The sequence below is a fragment of the Leuciscus leuciscus genome, assembly GCF_965113295.1.
Source record: "Leuciscus leuciscus genome assembly, chromosome: 19".
NCBI lineage: Eukaryota > Metazoa > Chordata > Actinopteri > Cypriniformes > Leuciscidae > Leuciscus > Leuciscus leuciscus.
Genome location: NC_138743.1, coordinates 36,215,042 through 36,236,360, shown reverse-complemented (window position 1 = coordinate 36,236,360; position 21,319 = coordinate 36,215,042). Strand labels below are relative to the sequence as shown.

At 37.5% G+C, this 21,319-nt stretch overlaps 1 protein-coding gene across 2 annotated transcripts in view; it reads right to left on the bottom strand.

The window, feature by feature from the left end:
- Window positions 1-21,319, bottom strand: part of map3k5 (mitogen-activated protein kinase kinase kinase 5) — a 55,533-nt gene that overhangs the window by 23,122 nt on the left and 11,092 nt on the right. Inside the window, exons 2-10 of one of the 2 annotated variants that reach the window (XM_082147842.1) lie at window positions 19,621-19,760; window positions 13,855-13,878; window positions 10,589-10,782; window positions 8,426-8,594; window positions 4,747-4,853; window positions 3,816-3,986; window positions 3,516-3,628; window positions 939-1,098; window positions 152-305 (exon numbers count right to left, since the gene is read on the bottom strand). In XM_082147842.1, coding sequence (XP_082003968.1) covers window positions 152-305; window positions 939-1,098; window positions 3,516-3,628; window positions 3,816-3,986; window positions 4,747-4,853; window positions 8,426-8,594; window positions 10,589-10,782; window positions 13,855-13,878; window positions 19,621-19,760 — 1,232 coding nt within the window. The remainder of the gene's footprint in view (window positions 1-151; window positions 306-938; window positions 1,099-3,515; window positions 3,629-3,815; window positions 3,987-4,746; window positions 4,854-8,425; window positions 8,595-10,588; window positions 10,783-13,854; window positions 13,879-19,620; window positions 19,761-21,319) is intronic. The other variant, XM_082147843.1, reaches the window with a different exon arrangement.

Sequence of the window (21,319 nt, the reverse complement as noted above, 5' to 3'; positions counted from 1 at the left end):
ATGTAAACAGTGCATGAAAATGTGAAAGTCACTTCTGCGTCTTAAATGGCTTTCTTGCAATAGGAGTTTTTTGGTGTCCTTGAAAATTAAGAAGTGGCAATGTAATGTGGCAACGCAGTGTAACAGTCAGTGTGTTTAAGAGGGGTCATACAGGAAACCGGACGGATGTCACATCCTTTTGGGTGGCTTCCACCATAAAGTCCATCCAGAAGTCCACAAGCTCTTGTTTAAGGGCCTGCGGATCGGGGCTTGGTTTCGTAAATTGCTTATAGATGAGGATGGTCTCAACCAGGGAGCGTAGATACCTGAAATACAGAAAGCACAAACACATTAATAAATAAATAGTACTCTAAAAAGACGACAACTATGACTCATTTTTTTAACAGACAACTACATTCTTACATTTTCTGAAGGATTTGCCTCTTCAAAATTGGACTACAAGTTTGTATATTGGCTCAGTTTTCTCCTAGAATTTATTTGAGTCAAAGTTTTGTTTTATTTGCCCGTTTAATAATTGTCCATGTGAAAAATCAAAAGTCAGTTTAAAAAACATTGAACAATGAATGACCTTTCCGTGATTCTTCTAGTCGTTTGTGATTATTGGATAATTTAAAATCATTGAAAAAAGATTGCAAGAAGCAAGTATTTTAGTGATGAGCAACTAGGAAAGTCGATGCAAAACAGGTAATATTAGCATATTTACAGTACTATAGGCAATTCATTTTCTCGACTTTTTTATAACTTAATAAAAAAACATAAGAATTTCAATTAAAGATTTGAATAATATCCATGACCTGGCCTGGAAATCATAGTTTCAAAATTTTGTTTAAATTCCTAAAGTATGAGCAATAATAATAGTGATGCCTCACCAAACACTAATCATTAGATGTTCAGATTATTTTAAACAATGCGTGTAAAATGTGAATGTGTGCACGTACCAAATGGGTGCGTTAATTTTGAAGAGTTTCTCAGAGGCCTGGATGACTCGTGTGTTGTCACAGGCGAGAATACTCGCCCCGAGAAAGAAACCCACGTCCCAATAACTCTGTAATCGATCCAAACTGCCCTTCTTCCCCAGGAGACTGCTCAACTTCACACCTACAAAACACAGAAAAAGTGCATTTATATTACATATTTACCCTGCAATATATATAGTTGTTAGTTACTCTCACATTGTCTGTATAATGTATGGGGCAAACAAGAGCATGTGTGTAATCTATTTGAGAAAGGAGGGCAGTCTTTAATAATTAGCCAGAATCAAGAGTAATTCCAATATTAATATACAATTTATTAAACACACTGTGTTTGCACAATTAGGATAATTTTTGTAATTACAATAAAAATACTAAAAGTCTTAAAGACTTAAACATCTCTCGGATGTAATCCATGATTTTAAAATAAAGTCTTCTGTGTCACATGATCCTTCAGAAATCATTCTTAATTAATTCTCAATCATCAATTGTCATTGGTACTCATTGATAATAACAAAAAACATCATTATTAATGATTTGACAATTATTAATTGTCCAAAAAGTTTTTGCTGCTTAATATTTTTGTGGAAATCAATACACATTTTTTGGGGATTCTTTGATGGATAGAAAATGAAATAGAAATCTTTTGTAACATTAGAAATATCTAAATTTTCACTTTGCTCAATTTAATGCCTCCTTGCTGAATAAAAGTTTTATAATTATAAATGTATTTATTTATTTTCATTTTTTTAAGTCTTACTGACTCCAAACTTTTGAATGGTAGTGGATCATCACGGTTTCTACAAACATAATAAGCAAAAACTGTTTTCAACATTGATAATAATCAGAAATGTTTCTTGAGCATCAAATCAGCTGACTGATTTCTGAGGGAAGTTATTTTAAATTGTAATAATATTTCACAATATTACAGCTTTTACTGTATTCCTGATCAAATAAATGCAGCCTTGGTGAGCATGAGAGACTTCTGACAAAAACATAAATATTAATTATTCCATACTTTTATAATATATACATTAGTGAATGGATTAGTCTAATTCTGCGACCATTCTGCGGTTCATTGCAAACAATTGGATTGAAAAATGTACAGTAATAATAAGAATACTGTGCATTACTGAATATCAACAAATAACATTGTCATCCTCTCCACAGTCGATTATGAATTCTGGCTTGGTATCATTCTGAACTTTTCACCATCCAAACAATACAGTCCTAAAATGTTGCTGTAACAGGTTATTTTGTTTCACTTAGAAATATGTCACATTACTGAAGTAAAACAGGATGTGAAGTAAAATGGCCTGTGAATGTCTTACATGTAAAGTAAAGTACTTTCTGACAGAAGAAATGCACTATATGGACAAAAAGTATTGGGAAACAGCTTTTAATAACTGAATTCAGATGTTTCAATCAGACGCATTGCCACAGGAGTATAAAATCAAGCACCTAGCCATGCAGTCTGAGTCTGCATTTACAAACACAGAGCTCAGTGAATTCAAGCGTGGTACTGTGAGAGGAGGCCACCTGTGCAATAAGTCACCTCTAGATATTCCATGGTCAACCGTACGTGGTATTATTGGAAAGTGGAAGTGTTTAGGAAGAGCAGTACTTGTAAAGTCACAGAGCGGGTCACCGATGCGTAAGTCAGCAACGCTCTGCTGTTTCCACAGCTCATGAGTTACAAACTTCAACTGGCATTAATATTGAAATATTGAAAAATCTACTGACATTAATATTGAGAAAAACTGTGTGGCGGGAGCTTCGTGGAGTGGGTTTCCATGGCTGACATCACCAAGCGTCAGATGCAGTGGTGTAAATAATAATAATAATAATTCATTACATTTATATAGCGCTTTTCTCGGCACTCAAAGCGCTTTACATAGAAGGGGGAATCTCCTCAACCACCACCAATGTGCAGCATCCACTTGGATGATGCGACGGCAGCCATATTGCGCCAGAACGCTCACCACACACCAGCTTACTGGTGGAGAGGAGACAGTGATGAAGGCAATCAGTATATGGGGATGATTAGGAGGCCATGATGGACAGAGGCCACTGGGCAAATTTGGGATTTTTAATGACCACAGAGAGTCAGGACTTCGGTTTAACGTCTCATCCGAAGGATGCAAACTAAAATAAAGCACACCGCCACAGGACTCTGGAGCAGTGGAAACCTGTTCTGTGGAGTGACGAATCGATTGGCTGTTTGGCTGTCTGATGAGCGAGTTTGGGTTCGCCAGGAGAACATTACCTGTCTGACTACATTGTGCCAACTGTAAAGTTTGGTGGAGGAGGGATAATGGTATAGGGTATTGGTATATTAATGTCTATGTATTTAAATTGCACCGTCATTACAGTCCCTGTTGGTATATTGGCACGATATATAAAGAAACATCAGGCAAGTACATTCAATGATACCAGACATCAATAGTAAAATAAATAAATAGACGTTTGCTCAATCACTTTTGTAGGAGTGGTTGACTGTATGTGGCTCAAGCCAGTATTACCCACACTGTCCATCAAACTTACCTACTTTACGCAGCTCAATGGAGGAGTCAAACTGATGTCCTGCAGCCAGTAGCAGCACCGCATAGTTAATACCAGAGTGCAGTGTGGGCTCTGATTCAAAACCTTTTCTAAACCTGAAGTCGGAGAGAGAGGGGTGTTTGTTACTAAACCATTTTATTGTTGAATCTCACAAAACCTGTCAAAAACGGCAGCAAAAAAGTTAACGGTCTTACAAAAATACTTCATTTTCTTTAAGCAAATTATCATTTTGATTTTGGTGTGACTCGAATGTTTTCGTGAGATTCACACTCGTGTCCTCACCATTGCATGCCTTGATCTCTGCTATCTGTGTCGGTGAAATGGGAATCCAGGAACATATCCTTATAGATTCGGCCTACCAGGCAATAAATATCAGATGCCACCTGCTCATTTGAGTTCACCAACGGCAACATAATGTCCAGAGCCTTCTGTCTGTCTCCGGGTAGGTTTCTCCTGCAGAGACAGACCAAAAAGAGATGGTGAAAACCAGAAATGACTGAAAAAAAGTAGTTAGGAAATAAATGTTAAAAGATTTGTGTACATTTTCATCTGTTAAAATACGTTCGCTTGGATGTTATTTCTAAGTAGCTCAGCCCACAGTAAAATCTCATTCACTTTACTGTATACACTACCGGTCAGAATACGTTTTTTTTTTTTTTTTTTGAAATTAATGTGTTTATTAAGAAAGGACACATTAAATTGATCAAAAGTGTCAGTAAATACATTTATGTTCCAAAAAAATATTTAAAATAATTACTTGTCTATTTATAAAAATCAATCTGGAAAAAAAAATGTGATGGTTTCCACAAAAATATTAAGCAGCTCAACTGTTTTCAACATAAGAAACAATCAATGTTTCTTGAGCAGCAAATCATCATATTAGACTGATTTCTGAAGGATCATGTGACGCTGAAGACTGGAGTAATGATGCTGAACATTCAGCTTTGATCACAGGAATAAATTACATTTTTAAATGTATTAAAATCAAAAACAGTTATTGTAAATGGCCTTGGTGAGCAGAAGAGACTTCTTCCAAAAACATTTAAAAACTATCACAGACCCTAAACTGTAGTGTAAACATTAAATATTCTGATTAGCTGTAATTATGTGGTATCACACAATATTTAAACTTTCAGTGTGAAGAGAAATGAATTCTGTAATTGTAAACGTGTGTTTTTGCCAGGTTAAGGCACATTAAGATGCTTAGTCTCACCTGTTGAGGGCAAAGGAATAGTGGAACTTTATATGAGGATGAGCCACGGGGTCAAAGGTCGGTAGCTTTTCCAGTGTTTCAACTAACTTCACAATGGATTCATAATCCTACAGACAGACAAATAACCACAAAGCAGAAAAGAAACAGTTTACAGAAAATGTATATTTATTATACAATATTATAAATTGTGGGGATTCAGAATGCAAAGCTGCGCTGACAACGGTGAAACATTACTGTGGTTGAAAGAAAAAATATTAAAATAGTAAATATATTTAAAAATAATAATAATAAATAAACAACGGATCCAATGTTTTCCTGTAAGATTTCCATCCCTAACCACCAGCCTGTTTTATTATATTACCCTCATATTTACAACACATGAAAAATAAAAATCTGAATCAATAATTCTGTAGTAAATGTACATTTAGTTCCTTTAATAAATAATAGAAAACCCAAATGTTCAGAGACAATGATTCTGTCATGTAAAATTTATTTGTACTTCATACTTCATTCAAATAAAAGCACTGAAATATTCATGACATCCTACATTGTGTTAGTATTCACAAAAACATACAGTACATACAATTCATTAGACCTTTTTCTTTTACGTTGAAGCTTTGAAATAAAGTTCAATGTACTTTTGATCCGTTTATGTTAGCAGATCGGACTGAACGATTCATTTATGAATCAGTCTTTTGGTCATGTCCAATTATTAAAACGTGTTTTAAGTGCGTAAAACATCATGATGTCTGATGATAACGTAATGAAGAGATGAAGTAAATGAACCGATGAATCAAGCTGAAACATGAACAATTCTTCAACTCTTCGAAAGAACTGGATCGTCAAACTTCTACTAAAGCAAAGCTCCAAAGACAAAACATGAATGATTTGACACTCACATTTTTACATCAACACCTACTACATATTCTATAACATGACTCAACCATGAGGTTGGCCAAACATTAAAAATCTTATTTACATACAGTACACATACTTACAAGTACATTAAAAACAACACCTGTTTATTAATGTTAATTTTAATTTGTTTGTTAATTTTGAGGCTCAAAAAGAGGGTGGGAAATGGTCATGAAAATAAATCATTATGGGTTTTAAGTGCAAGAAACTATGACTAACACAGTAAGAGGACGTGAGGGAAACACTATGTGTAGAGTATGGCCCATTTAATGAGAGGAGCTGAAGGTCACAGAAGGTTAGGAAACTACATATAACTACATTTATTATAGTTTCAAACTTCTAAAGTAACTTTACTGCCAAGGTGTGTCAGAGTTATAGCAGAGCATTTATGACTTCCTGTTCTCCTCTTATTAATTTTTAACAGCACAGGCACAAACAGTCCCAACAACAGTAGGATCTCTTTGAACACATAAAGCCATACTGAACTGATCTGTACATAACTCCAGCATCCAAAAGCAACAGCCCTTTTATTGTTCTACATTTTGCTAGCCCATTAATAATTTGCTAGCCCATTTGCTAGCCATTTTGTCTTTTGCCTCCATTCAGTAGCAGCTCTACCAGATATAAAGAGGCAGCTAGCGTAACGCAGAGCACACCAAGCTCTTCCAGCATTTACACTCAGTCAAACTCGAGCTCAGCACCTCAGCTTCATGCATTTGGGGAAATCTACGGTAGATTTTATTTTTCTTTCCATGGGAACAACTTTTCTTGGACGTAGCAAACTGAAAATGCCAGAACTAACATTATTTGACAATATTTTATGGGCTAGGCTATATTATGGAGAGCAAATCATGCTAACATATAAGGAAATTGACCCATCACGATCCCAGATTAATAGAACATTCCAGGTTCAATGCAAGTTAAGCGTAGTGGCATGCTGTCGATTACTAAACTCTTGCCCCGGTCACCTCTGGCTTGCTCAGGGACACTTAGTAGTCAACAATATTATTGATCTGACTGTATTGACACTGTTGTGTGAGAACTGAACTGAGCTAACCGATGACATCATTTTCTGCAGAACTGCATTATAGATGAAATGAACTGATTTAATAATTGATGATCTTTACGACGGAAATGAATCAACACTGAACTGACTTCAGCTGAACAACATCCGAAACGCATCATTTTCCTGTTATCACTCGAAAGCTGCTTTGAAACACCCTGTGCTGTATAAAGTGCTATATACATAAAGGTGTGAACAGCGAGTTCACAGTAGTGAACACTAACACAGTGGGAGTATTTGGGGCATGCAAGACACTCCAGAAGTTATAAAGCAGAAATGTGCATCTTGTATTTTTGTTAAAGCTTCAACTTTTCAGGACAAAAAAAGTATTTGAGATGTAAAGACAGTGGTTTAAATTGATGAGTACTGGTGGGACTACTCTGATTAAGGCAGACGAGCCTCTGGTATTCCTGTGGGTAGAGTATGATCCAAGTAAACAGTCTTTATGGACAGGTATGCTTGCACATATCATGCATCATTTACAAGCTTTACATGGCCATGACAGGAGTTGACAGATTGGATGTCATTTTAAACAAAGTAAACAATTTTATCACAGTAGTCTCATATTAACACGTATAATGTTTGTATTTTGTGTCGATACCTTCGAAAACTGTACACATAGCTTCCCTATAAAGTGTGTCGTTTCTGAGCTACTGGTGTCAGCAAACAGAATTGCAAAAATAATGACCATTGGTCTTTTAGCAGAATATACTCATGAATGGCTTATTGTTGTGTCTGCATAATGAGCAAGATCTGAACAATTACCTTTTTACTTGTGTTGAATCTGGAACATCCTGTTAAAGTGTGACCTAAATCAACCAATGGCATACTCCCTTTCTTCTTTTCTTCACTACATACAAATATTGCATTAAGAAAATCTTTGAAGGTGAAGTATGTAATATTTTTATGTTAAAATAAATTCTCTTAACCCAGTCTCAAGTTCATTGTGTACATAATGTTCAGTGACTACTATTAGTATTAGTATGCCATTCAAGGCTTAATCTCCCACAAACGTGTAAACATTGAGCCTCCCAGGCACCACCTAAAAACTGAGAGCGGTCAGCTCAGATCCATCAGTCTGTCGGCTCATCCTATAGCATGAGTTAGGCTACTGTAGGAGGCGGAGCCAGCGGGTGTTTAGGTGGTGTTTAGTCATGGCTTATGTGTTATATGGGGTAAAAAGACAGAAGTGCAAGCCAAAATTCACTGCATTTAGACCTTCAAAGATTAAACAGGTCATAAACGCACTACAATGGACACTTCAATTCAGGTCCTATTACACTATTCAATTACACTGTCCAGTGTAAACAGACTCGGAACAGTTGTCATGTCAAAAAATTTGCCCGGTGCAGATACGTTGGATGGGTTTATTATAAGCGAGATGCTCACATTAGAGTCTACTCAGTTGTTTACAATGACACATAGCAACACAGCTAAAGGTATTCATAATATGCTGGACCTTTTATTGAAAGGTTTTATTGGACTACTTTTACTTGTTGAGACATGCCTTCACAAGCACCCTAAAGGCGGTATTTGTGATATCTGAGTTTTGGAGGCACGACGTACGAAAGGGGCGTTTGCAAGATTGTTCCAGAAACTACATACTTCTCCTTTAATAGTAAACAGGATTGTGATGAGTAATATTACAACATTTTTGGAGTCACTGTGAATAACAAACAAAAGGTTATGTGATGCACTCACCTGAATATCTCTGTATGAAAGGAGGAGGTTGATGACCACATCGGCTGAAAGACACTCCACATTATCGAGCCGCTGCTGGATCCGATGGAGTTCTGCCGCTAGTTCTGCTCCGGTGTAAAGCTCACGTGCTTTACGAATCTCATTCAGAACGGTCTCACGGAAGTACTGACTAAACAAACACACAAAAGACCAAAAAAAAAAGAAAAGTTACTGAACTATGTAGAATGCAGATATTAAATAAAATTGCACATTCACAGAAGGGTTATTATAAACCACATATTTCACCAGGGTATCTTGCTTTATTATTATATATTATGAATTTCTTAAATAACCAAACTAATACAACATAAGGTCAGATCCTTTGAGCGCAGCTGATGACATGAAGTGACGCTCGAGTGATCAAGTATTCCAATGTATAAAAAAGGCTTTCCTTCGATTCCTCCGTCCTCCTTTTCTTTCCTTGCAGTCTTCCCTCGCATCCTACAGGGGGAGGAGCTGAGACGCGAGGAAAGGAAGCGAGGAAAGGAAGCGAGGAAAGGAAACAAGGATGCACAAATAAGAAATGAGAAGCACCCATAGACTCCACTGAGAAGGCCCAGCAGGGGTTGTATTTCCTTCGCCAGCTGAGGAAGTCACAGTAAACCTGCCACAGGAGTCGACTCTGCAGTCGTACAGTCTGTCCTCTACACTTCTGTCTGGATGCAGACCGCTGCCGTCTGGTCGGCGCTACAGAGCACTGAGCACCAGAACAGCCAGGCCATCTCCTCAGGCCATCTACCTCATGAAGTTAAATGCCCCCACTGGGCAATAAACGTGCAATACACAACACTGTTTATACTTATATTTATTTGCATACCATCCCTTTTATTCACATTCCCTTGCATTTGTATATAACACACCAGTGCATACATATGACAATCTCAATGTCAATTTTATTTATATAGCACCATTTATCACAACCTATGTTGACCATTGTGCTCCACAATAAAAACATAACAAGACTATACAATATAATGAATAAAAAACACAATGCAATACAACTTGCGCATGTGCAGTCATAAGCGCGTGTCAGAACTCTGACCGGTTCGATAGCACCCGGAGCTTCTAACGGCAGCTGCAGGGACGTCATGAATTTACCTCCCATTCATAGTAATATGAGCGCATCGTCTTTGTATATCTCAAGTCTTTGATGTATATCCAACATTAACCCGATTTTAATGCTCACTTAAAGTGATATAGCAAATCTCAATCATTGTTGATACAGCCAAAATGCACGCTATCATATTGCTAAGCTCTAATCTGCTCGGTGTGGACTATAAGACATTATACATATTATAAACATGAACACAATATATTTCTGTGCAGTGGCTTTGAAACAATGAGAAAAGCACTATACAAATAAAATTGACATGACTTAATCACACATTACTGACATTTCCAGTATAAAATCACCAGGGTCAGCCCTATGTTCCCACAGCCCTATGTTCCCACATTTCTAAGAATATTTTTTTTACTGAAAATTTTGAAAATTAGGCCGTATGTTCCCACAGCCCCATGTTCCCACAACCATATGTTCCCACAACCATATGTTCCCACAACCATATGTTCCCACAGCCCTATGTTCTCTCATTTAACTATGTCCCCTATGAAGGGTAGGTTTTAGTGCTTGTGCTGGTACAGGGATAGCCCAATTACATCCCAGACAAGTCTCCCTCCTGTGAGGGGTAGGTTTCGGTATGTTAACTAATTAAGCCCTAGTCCCCTATGAAGGGTAAGTTTTAGTGCTTGTGCTGGTACAGGGATAGCCCAAGTCTCCCTCCTGTGAGGGGTAGGTTTTAGGTATGTCAAACAATCAAGCCTAATTCCCCCACGAAGGGTAGGTTTTAGTGCTTGTACTGGTACAGGGATAGCCCAATAACACCCCAGACAAGTCTCCCTCCTGTGAGGGGTAGGTTTAGGTATGTTAGGGTTAGGGTTAAGGCTGTGGGAACATAAGGCTGTGGGAACATAGGGCTGTGGGAACATAGGGCTGTGGGAACATAGACATGCTCCCAAATCACCCAAAGCACGATCATGGTCCAATCAGCTATACAGAGAATAGCATTACTGGTTTGAATGAGCACCAGTTAACTGTGAGACTGAAAGGAGGGAGTGATTTCTCACCAGGTGTCGGTCTTGCAGCCGGTGAGCAGTTGAGTGAGTCTGTCCAGCAGGGGCATACAGATGGGTCCCAGCAGGGCCTCGAAGCTGGGCTGCATCAGCTCACTCAGACCCTTCATCAGACTGCTCTCACAGCAATACACCTTATTCTGAGGCGTCACCACGTATGGAATGAACGTGTAATTAGCGGCACATGTCTGGAAAAAGAACAAATAGGAAGAAAACTGAAGCAGTGAAATACTGTTAATATCTACTGAACATGAACACTGAAGAATAAATCAGTAGTAAGCAGGTCAGGCCCCAAAAACCACAGGTCTAATCTGGCTTGTGGATAGCAGGGGGATATACTGCTAAATGCACATAATCAAATGTAACTAATTGTATAATAGTGCATAGAAAATAAATAGGCTTACTACAGAATTAGTTCACACAAAAATGACAATTCGGTCTACCCTCATGTCCACCCTGTATGATTTTCTTTCTTCCGTTGATCACAACATTGAATAATGTACAGGCAGGGTTTCCGCAAGTCTCATGAAGGTCAATTGTTGACTTAAAGTTTTAAAGTTAAAGTAAAAAAAAAATTAAAAAAAATTTAGGGGAACACAATACAATGTTCTCTAAATGTAAATGTCCACAATGAGTTATATTAGCAAGACTTCGGCGTTTACAAAATACAAATTCCAAAAGATATCTGTTACTTTTTAATTAATTTTACAAAAAATGTAGCTTGAATTGCTCTTCTCTCAACCACCAGAATATATATATATATATATCTTGCTTGTTTTCCAGTGTAACTGAATAAAGATTCTTAAATCAAGATACATTTACTGGAGATACAAAATGACAAAACATGAAATCTTGTTTTCTGTGAAATTGATCAAAATGAAGCAAGTTTATGATTAAAACAAGAAGAAATATTTGCCAATGGGCTCAGAAAAATCAACTTCAATCAAAGGGATATTTCTTCTTGTTTTAAGCATAAACTTAATTTTGTTCAATTGTTCAATACTTCCATTTTACATTTGCATCTCAAGTAAATGTATCTTGATTTAAAGACGCTTAGATATTTGTATTGGAATACAGGACAGAAATACTGAGGAAGATTTTCATTCTTTGCAATGCATGCAACCCTTAATGCCAAGACATTATGAATTTAAGACTTTCTAATCTGATTTAAGACCTTATAAGGCCTTATTTTTGTGTTAAGATCTGCAGAAACCCTACAGGTCACTCATTTAAGTGCAATTAATGGGGAATGGAGATTCCAAAAGGGGACTTCACCTTTAGTGACATATGACAAAATGTCATGGTTCGGAATAACTCAGCAATAGTCTTTCAATTCTGCAAGCTAAACTGGACAGCATTGGAGCCCAAATTAATTGTACTCCAGATTATCATTTCACACCCAAGTTCAGAAAACCACTTTAAGATCACAAATGTACTAAATAAATAAATTTGAATAAAATAATAAATTAATTAAAATTCATAAATAAATTATTATTTAAATAAATAAAAAACATTTGATTAATAAAATATAACAAAAATAAATGAATAAAATATGAATATATTTTTATTTTATTTATTTAAATAATACATATAACAGCACTAGAAAAAAACTCAATGTAACAATCAAAACATTTATAATACAAATTTTTCTACAGTATCAATTGGGTCTTTATACTTGAAAATATATAACTGTCTTTTAAATGTAAGGGTCGGGTCCCTCGCGTGAGGATGATCATATTTCAGGGTCTGTGGCATCTAAAAGATTAAAAACTCCTGACCTATAACATGAAATCGCCAAAACTAAAAATGTTAAATGTTTTTCTTTTTTAATGTTTTCAGGACTGAAATCAAACCGATTAGCCAACGTGAGTCTACAGCACGAGCCTACAGCACGAGTCTACAGCACGAGTCTACAGCACGAGTCTACAACACGAGTCTACAGCACGACTCTACAGCACGAGTCTACAGCACGAGTCTACAGCACGAGTCTACAGCACGAGCCTACAGCACGAGCCTACAGCACGAGCCTACAGCACGACTCTACAGCACGACTCTACAGCACGACTCTACAGCACGACTCTACAGCACGACTCTACAGCACGACTCTACAGCACGAGCCTACAGCACGAGCCTACAGCACGAGCCTACAGCACGAGTCTACAGCACGAGTCTACAGCACGACTCTACAGCACGACTCTACAGCACGACTCTACAGCACGACTCTACAGCACGAGCCTACAGCACGAGTCTACAACACGAGCCTACGAGTCTACAGCACGAGTCTACAGCACGAGCCTACAGCACGACTCTACAGCACGAGCCTACAGCACGACTCTACAGCACGACTCTACAGCACGACTCTACAGCACGAGCCTACAGCACGACTCTACAGCACGAGCCTACAGCACGACTCTACAGCACGAGCCTACAGCACGACTCTACAGCACGAGCCTACAGCACGACTCTACAGCACGAGTCTACAGCACGAGCCTACAGCACGAGTCTACAGCACGAGTCTACAGCACGAGTCTACAGCACGACTCTACAGCACGACTCTACAGCACGACTCTACAGCACGAGTCTACAGCACGAGCCTACAGCACGACTCTACAGCACGAGCCTACAGCACGACTCTACAGCACGAGTCTACAGCACGAGCCTACAGCACGAGTCTACAGCACGAGTCTACAGCACGAGTCTACAGCACGACTCTACAGCACGACTCTACAGCACGACTCTACAGCACGACTCTACAGCACGAGCCTACAGCACGACTCTACAGCACGACTCTACAGCACGACTCTACAGCACGAGTCTACAGCACGAGCCTACAGCACGAGCCTACAGCACGAGTCTACAGCACGACTCTACAGCACGACTCTACAGCACGACTCTACAGCACGACTCTACAGCACGACTCTACAGCACGAGCCTACAGCACGACTCTACAGCACGACTCTACAGCACGACTCTACAGCACGACTCTACAGCACGAGTCTACAGCACGAGTCTACAGCACGAGCCTACAGCACGAGTCTACAGCACGACTCTACATCACGAGTCTACAGCACGAGCCTACAGCACGACTCTACAGCACGACTCTACAGCACGACTCTACAGCACGACTCTACATCACGAGTCTACAGCACGACTCTACAGCAGCCTACAGCCAGTCTACAACAGCACAAACGCAAATAATCTCTTCTTTCTGTTTGAAAAAGACAGCAAATAAGCCTGAGTCAGAGAGTCAGAACACTTACCATATTCTTCTGACATATCACCTCCTGTATGAGAAAAACATCAGACATGAATTAATTCAGGTTGTATACAAGGCTAGATCTCTTTTTGACTCAGTTCTATCACAAACAACCCAAAGAATGCACTGTGTCTGAATATGTTTGATTAGCCACCCTGTTTCTGCATGTACACTCTGCTGAGAGTGCGATGTGCTAAACTAGACCTTTCACTTCCAGTGTCAATGAAACAAACGTGATGACTCTGATTCAACACCATATTCTTTACACATAGTCATTGTACTGTTAAAGGCATTTTATGTTTATTTTGATCATATAGTATAATTCAGTTTACATATAGTGCTCAATGCAATCACAAATACAGATATAAACATGTACAATTACCTAATGTGTTTTAAATATAAATTGTACTCCAGATTTGTTCAATTGTTTCAAAGTATAACCTTTTTTCCCCCTTTAAAAAAAATATTTAAAATATTTAAAAAATAACTACGGGTTAAAAAAAAAAGGTGAATATGTACATCAAGAGAGAGAACATGTGTCCTAAATTCCATCCTTAACAACCTCAAATGTATTATTATAATTCCAAATTACTTATAAGAATTATTATTACACACACATGCAAACATACATTGTATACACATTATATACTGATCTTCATCTATTTATGTATAGCAGCAAAATCTGACCTTCTTTCTGATGCATATTCAACCCATTTCCTCCATTTAACAAAAAATTGATCTTTTGGTCACATCTAATCTAGTTATCTAATGTTGGTCTCTCTTGTTTGAACCATTTGCGTGTGATTGGTTAAAGGCATTTTTAATGTAAACATTTTCTCCTTTACCTATTTAATATGCAGAGACAATTCAAAGTAAGCCAATGCTTGGTTGACATGCAATGTAGGATATTACTGTCTGAAATGTTTGTACGCATATTGAGTAGTGCTTCCTGAAATCAGTATAGAGTCTAAACTATGCAGTATGCATTAAGTTCCAGTTTGAACATCTGTGTCCGCCAAGCACCATCCTCCACTGAATTCTGCCTAGTAATAAAGAGCTCATCTAAATATATCTCACATTATGCAATTTAGTCCCCACTCATCTGGCATAATTCCATTTAGTAATGTACAATAATAATCGAGGTGTCTGACCTTGCTGGGAGGATCTTCATGACAATAATGCCTGCCTACAACTCACTGTGGCAATGAAACCTACATTGTGATTATTAATCATTAAATTATTATTATTAATTATTAAAAGTAATGCGCTGCAAATAATGGGAGTTGTATTAATAATTTGTGTCCATCCAATAAATGTGCGAGCACCCTTTTTCTCACAAGATTATGAGCATTTCTCCTACTAGCTGTGGGATTACAAATGTAAGAATCTGTTTAAGATCTGATCATCCTACATCCTTACATAACATCACATGAAAACTAAGGGGAAGTAGATGATAACATCAGATGAATGATTCTTTTAGCAAGAGGTTCCTGTCAGTCCCATTCTTTTTATTGTAAGTCAAATGAGTCCAGAATACTGAGACTCTCACCTTTTGTCTTTAATGGCTCTTGGAGCCTCTGTCCCAGTCTTTGAATAGTTATGCTGATTGGATTAAGACTGGTGATACTCTAGACACTCTGGATACTTCATTCGCATGCTTTGTTTAAGGTCGTCACACAGGCGCTTTGACTCCATTTCTAAGCACTGCCCCCTAAAATCTATTTAAACTACAATGAATCATTGTCTTAGTTGGACTTGATGACTGCAGCGACCAACAGCTGGTGTTCTCAATGAGGAATCCTGCTGACTGAGTTTCCAACCAGCCCAATTCATCTTTGAATTATAATGTGTGCAAGTTTCAATACAATAAATGTATTTGCACCACATGATGCAGTTTCTCACTGTTATTTGCCAATTAAAACAAGCTCATTAATCAACATGCTATCAACCAATCAGATTTTAGGGTTCAGTTTACAGGTTTTTTTCAATTGCTAACAAGCATCACCCAACACTGAAGTCACATGTTTAAAACTCTTCTCACATTCAGCGAAACAGAGGTCTATGCGGACCAAACTGTGAATCATTTTTCACACAAAATGCATTCAATGACCACATTTCCTAAAATCCATGAACACTTCTGTCATTCATACTGTTCACACCATCTGCAAAACACTATATATTTTCAGCACTTTTTTTTTATTCTAACACACTGCTTCCAAAACTACATTCAAACCAGAATGATGGCCAACTCTGTGGATTTCTGCAGGAATTATATTAAAATATATAATCATAGCAGAATATTTACAATTAAATTAAATAATAATTATTCCAAACACAACTTGCAATTTCAGCTGAAAGCCATCCCAGGTGTCCTAATTTTAGTCTCTATTACACTAATATTTTTTTTCAGTCTTTTGGTAAATCGGGACGGTTTTGTTTGTAAAACATGGATTCAGGAAGACACTAGGGTGACCACCATCAAACAAGCCAAATGTGGGACGATTATAAGTTTGTGTGGGACAATTATGTGGGAACATAACTAAAACATAACCTGAAACTGTTATATAATGTCTATCTAACTTAATAAAACCATTTGTATTCTGCCTTTCAGCTGATAAAAGTTATTTGTTCTTTAGTCCCTTCCAGAAAACACCATTACATCACAATGTAACATAACATGTCTTTATTTTACATGTAATTTAAATTCAACATCACTGACCCCAAAGGCATCATGCAGATCACTATTTTTTGAAACAGTTCTGACCAAGTCCAACAAAAATCCAACAAAATAAACAATGAACATATAAAATATAAAACAACATGGAATTAGATCATTGACAGTCTTATATATCAAGAATATATTAAATCAGAAACTCATATTTTTAGAAAGGATGTGAATTAAAACAACCATAACAGGCAACAAGTTGATTAAAATTTTTATTGACCGAATTATCCATTTGTTTTCTGACAGGGAACACATGGATTGAATCACCGGTCCACATTTTGATTGACAGCCGTCACAACCAACTAGTGACCGTGTTTACTCCTTTATTTTCAACCATTGGATAGTATTTTAAAAACGGCTGCTGTATTTGTACTTCTGACGAAGCGCTGTTAAATATAGGTGAAAACTACGCCGCAAAAAGAATAAATAAAATGCTTTCTTAAAAAGGCAAAAGAACACATGCACGTTTTCTTAATATGATAATTAAAAAACCAGTAGACTGATGAATATGCGGGACATTTTCTCAATATGCGACGTGCGGGACAAGGGGTGGAAATGCTGTTTCGAACAACACAAAGCGGGACAGGTGGTCACCCTAGAAGACACATGGGGTAAGAAGAGTAGCAGAGAGAGGGAGGACTGAAACCCTCACAGTACTGTAAATCCATCCATACATTCCATACATTTTCCAACACGCTTGTCCTGTAGGATTGTTGGGAGGCTGGAGTCTTTCCCAGTGTTTTGGGTCTTGGCAGGAAAACACCCTGGACAGATGGCCAGTCCATCACAGGGATGACACACACATTCATATTCACACTCTACCCTACAGCCAGACTTACAGTCTCCACTTCACCTGTCCTGCATGTCTTTGGATTGTGGGAGAAACCCAGAGGAAACCAACCTCAACACAGAGAGAACATACAAGCTTCATACAGAAGGCGACTCCAATGTAAAGATATGGAATAAAAAAAAAAATGCTGCATTTCTCATTCATTCTTTCTGCTGATAAATAAAATAAAAAGAACTTATTCTTATCCTATAATGAAATACTGTTTTTTTTTTTTGTGGGGGGGGGGGGGGGGGGGGAGAAATAAAATAAATCAATACTTTAATTCATCAAGGATGAGTTAAACTGATCAAAAGTTACAGTAAAGACATTTATAATTTTAGAAAATATTCTATTTTAAATAAATGCTGTTCTTTTGAACTTTCTATTCATCAAAGAATTTTGAAAAAAAAATTTACACAACTGTTATCAACATTGATAATAATAATGAATGTTTCTTGAGCATCAAATCATCATATTAGAGTGATTTCTGAAGGATCATGTGACACTGAAGACTGGAGTAATGATGCTGAAAATTCAGCTTTGATCACAGGAATAAATTACAGTTTAAAATATATTAAAATAGAAAACAGTCATTTTAAATTGTCATAATATTTCACAATATTACTGCAGCCTTGGTGAGCAAAAGAGACTTCTTTTAAAAACATAAAAAATCTTACTGACCCCAAACTTTTGAACGGTAGTGTATGTTTTCTGAATGTGAATTGTTGCCAGTGTTACGGTGGAACGAGCTTATTTTGAGACATATATGAAGTGTTTTGTTGGTCTGAGTGAGTTTTGAGTTGAGATTAACTGTTTGGACAAGAGTCATCTTGTATGGAGATTGTATGGTGAGTTTTTAAAAAAAGTGTTAACCGATGCTTGTTAGCAATTGAAAAGAACTAAGACTAGAAGTTGTTTCAAGCCACATCCTTATCAAGCTATTATTCCCCCTTCAAATATGCACTCGATCAGGTTGTTCTGGCTCTTATTCAGTCCAATTCGTTGCACAATGCACAAAGTTTGTCTATCATAGCTACCACTTCACATCAAAGCTTTTTGCTTGTCTACCGTTTTGTCACTAGCAATGTTTCCATACACCTAGTTTGATGCAAATTTTGGGATATCGCATAAAAAAAAAAAAACACTGGATGGAAACACCATAATGCCCATAAATTCTAAAAACGTACATAAAAAACGTATGCACTCAATTGAGTCGGATAAACTTTTTATCCAATAAGAAAACATGCGCATTATCTATGACGGCAACACATTTACCGAATAAATTCCCTGATGTGCATAAAAAATTTGCACTGGAATGGCATCGCCTAACTGGACTAACCAGCGCACCGATCTCGCTGCACAGCATCTGAAGGGCTGATCTGGTTGTTCTGAAATGCCTGAGCAAAATCAGGAAGTGACGATTTTGTTCTCTTCGGCTTACTGGAAGGAAACGGTGCTTTATTCGCAAATGTTTTATGCGATTTCCGGATCAATATCAACGATTTCCGTGTGTCGTTGGTGGTTGTTGCTGTTGTATGCTATATGTGGAATAAATCAGCTTTTTAAAGGCCTGGACTCGCATCATTTCTCCTCACCGACATTTCACAAAAGTGCTTTTCATTTCTTAGGGGAAAGGTTGTGTTAGGGATAGGACTAGAATATTTGTTATTTTGGAATGTTGTTGCTGATCCAAGAAAATGTCCTACTTGGCATGTCCAATCATGGTCACCTAATGCAGTAATACACAACCAGTCAAGGTTTGGCTTAATAATCTTAACAACAACCGTTTGATCTAAAGGCATATATTAAATGTTTACATTTAGTTTTGCAGACAAATATAAATTGTGCCAACATATTACAAAAAAAAATTTAAAATACAAAAATGTTGTTTAAAAATCGTAGAAAAAAATTTCTTTCAATACTTCTCACGCCAGAATATAGCTTTGCCAAGAGTGAGCCGAGCTGTAATCTTTGTCTGGAATCTAGAAAAACACTGAACTTTAATCAGTTGACATGTTTGGTGATCACTACATACTTCTCATACTTCTATGTGTGTTATCTCATTCTAAAATGTGGGAAATAGTCAAAACAAAGAGTAAGACTACTCATTCTTTATGTCTCTAAACTTCAAACTAGTCGAATATGAAAAGTACAACATGAAATGCACATTTGACTCTTGACCTTGGTGACATTGAGATTAAAAAAGACATTCTGACCTGAAGAGACTGCAGCGAGTCTGAGTAGAGATCACAGTAAAGAATGATGTTGTTGACCATGCTGAAACTCTCTCTCACACCCAAGTGATAAAAGAGAGAGGGCTGTCGAAACGCATCCGTCATTTCAACCACTGCAATATCTGTGAACAGAGATAGACAGGGTTCATGTTTTAGACACAGACACTGCAATATCTGTGAACAGAGATAGACAGGGTTCATGTTTTAGACACAGACAGACAGACAGACAGACAGATAGACAGACAGATAGATTTACAGACAGACAGACAGACAGACAGACAGACAGACAGACAGACAGACAGACAGACAGACAGATAGATAGATAGATAGATAGATAGATAGATAGATAGATAGAGATAGTTTACTGAGTGTTTGTGTGTGGTTTATGTTCGATCGGGCCTGTCCCCACAGTTCAGTGTTCAGAGCCATACACGCTGCATTTAAATATCAGCAGGAAGTCGGTTCCTCTGTTTGCATGCATCTGTGCCAGAGCTGTTGTTTCAGTTAACCCAAAGGAAACAGACATGACAGTGAAAGCAAGAAAGCAACATGCATTCCTGAGGAGAAAGACATGTGTAAGAGTGTATAAACATCCCGAGATTTGTGTCTGTGTGTCTTCTTATTCAAATGAACCGTAACAGTGAAAAATGTTTGATATAACTGTTGCTATAAAGTTATATCAAAATTCTATATGCAATTCCATTTACATTTATAAATCAAAACAGAGGATGTGAAGATAATTCAGGCCAGTCTACTAGATAAGTCTAATTATGTTTAAAAGGCCCAGGATCGATATTACAAAAACTTGTGAAGGCCAGGTTCACGGAATCAGATCTCTGAGATATGTTCACAGTTCTGCCTGAGACACTTATTAGTCTAGTCAGAGTAACCACATATCCACAAGCAGAACTGCACATTGCACATAAGTGTGCACGATTTGTAAAATATGACAAGCAAAAGTTCAGTTTTCCAGAGTTGTACCACTAAAAAAAATAACAAAACCGGTTTACCATCTACTGACAAATCTGGCAGAACTATTTAAACTGCTAATGTTGTTTATGGATGAGTGAATACATTGATGTTTTTAACATGACTGTGGTGAAGCAGGGCGCGATTGCTAATGAGAGACAGATATCAGCACCACACGTGAGTCCCGCGGATATAGAAGAATTAGGACATTTCATTCTACCGAACGCAAGTGCTGAATAATACTCAAACTGGTCAGTTTATGTAACAAATTAAACTTTTGAGGAAACGCAGCGGTTTCACTTGGTCTACACTATCACACTAAACTGCATTAGAGTGTGTGTTGAAAGTTATAATGTTATTCTATGTGTTAGTTTGTTGGCTGTATGAGAATAGCAGTAAGCTAGATCAACATTAGAATAACATACTGATCATATTCTAACATTTCATCATGTTGAGCTGTATAACATTGATTAGTTTTATGTACATTTGCTCACCTGTCTAATAAAGTGCATTTATTATGAAATCGCAAAGGCTGTGATTATTTTTTATGTGCAGCTTGTCAGTGACGTACGGCTCTGAGATCAGAAGTAAACGCTGCTCACTCTGAAAGCACTGCGAGTTTGAGTCGCTTATAACATGCATTTGAAAAAGCAACACGAGTCAAACATCTTTCCAAACATGAGAAGCATTTATGAACCTCTTGTCCAACAAT